At 40.5% G+C, this 2,829-nt stretch overlaps 1 protein-coding gene across 1 annotated transcript in view; it reads right to left on the bottom strand.

Annotated features, from left to right (window-relative positions):
• The window catches only part of dcc (DCC netrin 1 receptor), a gene marked incomplete in the record, with an annotated part of 396,097 nt that overhangs the window by 10,318 nt on the left and 382,950 nt on the right, over window positions 1-2,829 (bottom strand). The window contains 1 exon segment of the mRNA XM_032540171.1: window positions 1,232-1,380. Within this exon segment, the coding sequence (XP_032396062.1) occupies window positions 1,232-1,380 (149 nt within the window).

The raw sequence follows: 2,829 nt of genomic DNA, 5'->3' as shown, positions 1-2,829 counted from the left end.
GTGTGTGTGTGTGTGTGTGTTAGAGAGTAGGGGGCTGATGGGAAAAGACCAGATCAATAGCGATCAATATCAGTATATCAATATAGCAAATCTACTGCAAGATCTTTTTTCAAGATGTGTGATTACATAGCCTTTATTCCATTTCATCTAGTCTTTGTATAGTATTTTATGTATATTTTTTATTGTTTTCTACCTTCTTTTTATTTATTTTTATCAAGTAAGGTTGTTATGTTCCCTGGATGGAAACACATTTCTTTGTGTATGATGCCAATTTGTTAAGATATTGTTTGTAAAATGTGCAAATAAAAAATAAAGGGGGAAAAAAACTACGTGTATGATGGGCTCATGGTGTTGTCATTTTCACATGTTTATGGTTTATTGTGCATTTTGTCATTATTTTGTAAGGAAAGCTCATTGTAGGACTGGCTCTAGTGGCTGGAATTCTGCACCAAGGCTGGATTTAGGGAAAGAGACTTCAGATACAGTATTAGGGACCACTAAGGTCTATATAAAGAGACTTCAGATACAGTATAGGGACCACTAAGGACTATATAAAAGAGACTTCGATACAGTATTAGGGGACCACTAAGGTCTATAAAAAGAACTTCAGATACAGTATAGGGACCACTAAGGTCTTATAAAGAGACTTCAGATACAGAATTAGGACCACTAAGGATAATAAAGAGACTTCAGATACAGTATTAGGACCACTAAGGTCTATATAAAGAGACTTCATACAGTTTAGTGACCACTAAGGGTATAAAAGTTCAGATACAGTATTAGGGACCACTAAGTCTATATGAAAGAGACTTCAGATACAGTATTAGGGACCACTAAGGTCTATAAAAGAGACTTCAGATACAGTATTAGGACCACTAAGGTCTATAAAAAGAGACTTCAATACAGTATTAGGGACACTAAGGTCTATATAAAGAGACTTCAGATACAAGTATTATGGTAGGCCACTAGGTCCTATATAAAAGCATCCAAAAAGCACCATGTCATGGGACCTTTAAGGCCTAAAATTTTGAAATTTTAGACTTTAAGACCCGCAGAAACCCTGGTCTGGCAATGCAAGACTAGATATCCTTTAAACCCGAGCTTTGGGAAGTTATAGACCTTTTCAAACTGAAATGTACACTAAGACATGTAAGACTGAATCCAACAGTGATCATGTTTGACATGGACACTCTTGGGCCCAGCGATGTACCTGTTGTGTAAAATGACTTACGTTGGCAGCTGTGTCCTCTGCAGGTTTTGTTCCTCCGTCCTCCAGTAGGTCCGGCGCTGTAGGGACTGAGACGGGCAGGAGAGGGGAGCGAGCCTTACCGGCCTGACCCAGAGACGCCGTCTTCACCTGGGGCTTGGGAAGGCTCGCACCTGGGTAAGAAAGAAAGAGTTCTGGTTTCTAACATGATATAGACAGTTCAGACCGTAAAATAATCTGCTGCTCACTGCTTTGTTCTCGTAAACCATAGAATCTCTTCACAATGTTGGATTGTAACTAAGCTGCAAATTGAGACTTGAAAGAAAGTTAGCTCAGCACAAATTCACTCAGCCAGGACATAACTGTGAGTGACACTGTATTTTAGAGACATAGTGACTGGCACCGATCATTTCATAGACAAAAAGACTTATTTTGAGCACCATCTTCATTTTTGTTTGAAACCCTCAATTTCAAATGTTTTTGCCTGGTGCAACCACTCTCCAGACACTGTCTGCTAACGGCAACGGAAAGACTCTTTTCCTGAAAGCTGCTATTTAATATTGACGTCCAAGTGAACACTGACAGGAACAGTTGGATCTGACAACCCATATTGATGGATCTAACTGGCATGTTCACATGCAACTAATGGTTTTCCATTATGAAAAAAAGTCAATGGTACCTGCTAACAGGTACTTTTTCCAAGCGAGCTGAGGCGATACCAAAAGGTGACGTGAAGACTACTGAATGGTCAGAGAGAATCGTCATCATTGCTAACGGCAGACGGGGGGGGCACAAGTGAACCATTGAAATGGAAACAGATCTGGGGCCTGAGCCAGCCAGCCATCATTTCCAATTCACATTGTTAATTCAGCATCCATTCAACTATTCTATCATGTAGTAATTTTGCCACCCATTTGTCTCGCCGTCATTCTGTTCATCATTTCACTAAATTACTAGTATCAACACGCAAACAAAAGGAGAAGATGGCCAGACCAACGAGGAAACAAATTGACCAGACGCAGAGGAGAGCACACATCCATGCAACAAAACACACAAATGAATGGAAACAATAAGAAAATAAATCAATAAATACATTCAGTTGCGTTGTCTCCACAATACAAACACATTCAGGGATTCAAATTTAAGGATGCCTTATTACAAAGTGAGAAAGAAAGTGAAAGCCAAACAACTTGGAAGAAGAAAAATTGGAGACAAAAGAGCGATGTATTCTTTTTTCCCTTTCTCCCTGATTCCCTGAACAGCCTTGTGTTGTGTGAACACATCCTCAGGCGTCTGCTACCCACAATCCCCTCCCTCTTTTTCTGCACTTCACTCCTTCACTTCATGATCAATACACATCCAATCTCCTCCCCGCGAAACAAAACACCTGGAACAGCCTCGACAGCAGTGGATTACACCAGAGAGCGTAAAACAGTTGGATTTAAACTGCCTTAAACATCAACAGTCTTCAAAACTATCAAAGAAAAGACAACTTCGCCATTCCAGTGTCCAGAGACACTACACAAAAGGGAACGTTGCTCACAATGCTAGACCAATCTCCACAGCGCTGTGGAGGAGGGTCTGGCTAGTCCACACAGCATTCCAGGATGGGAGAAAAACCT

This window comes from Etheostoma spectabile, chromosome 16 (genome assembly GCF_008692095.1).
Source record: "Etheostoma spectabile isolate EspeVRDwgs_2016 chromosome 16, UIUC_Espe_1.0, whole genome shotgun sequence".
NCBI lineage: Eukaryota > Metazoa > Chordata > Actinopteri > Perciformes > Percidae > Etheostoma > Etheostoma spectabile.
This window is presented reverse-complemented; position numbering and strand designations above follow the sequence as displayed.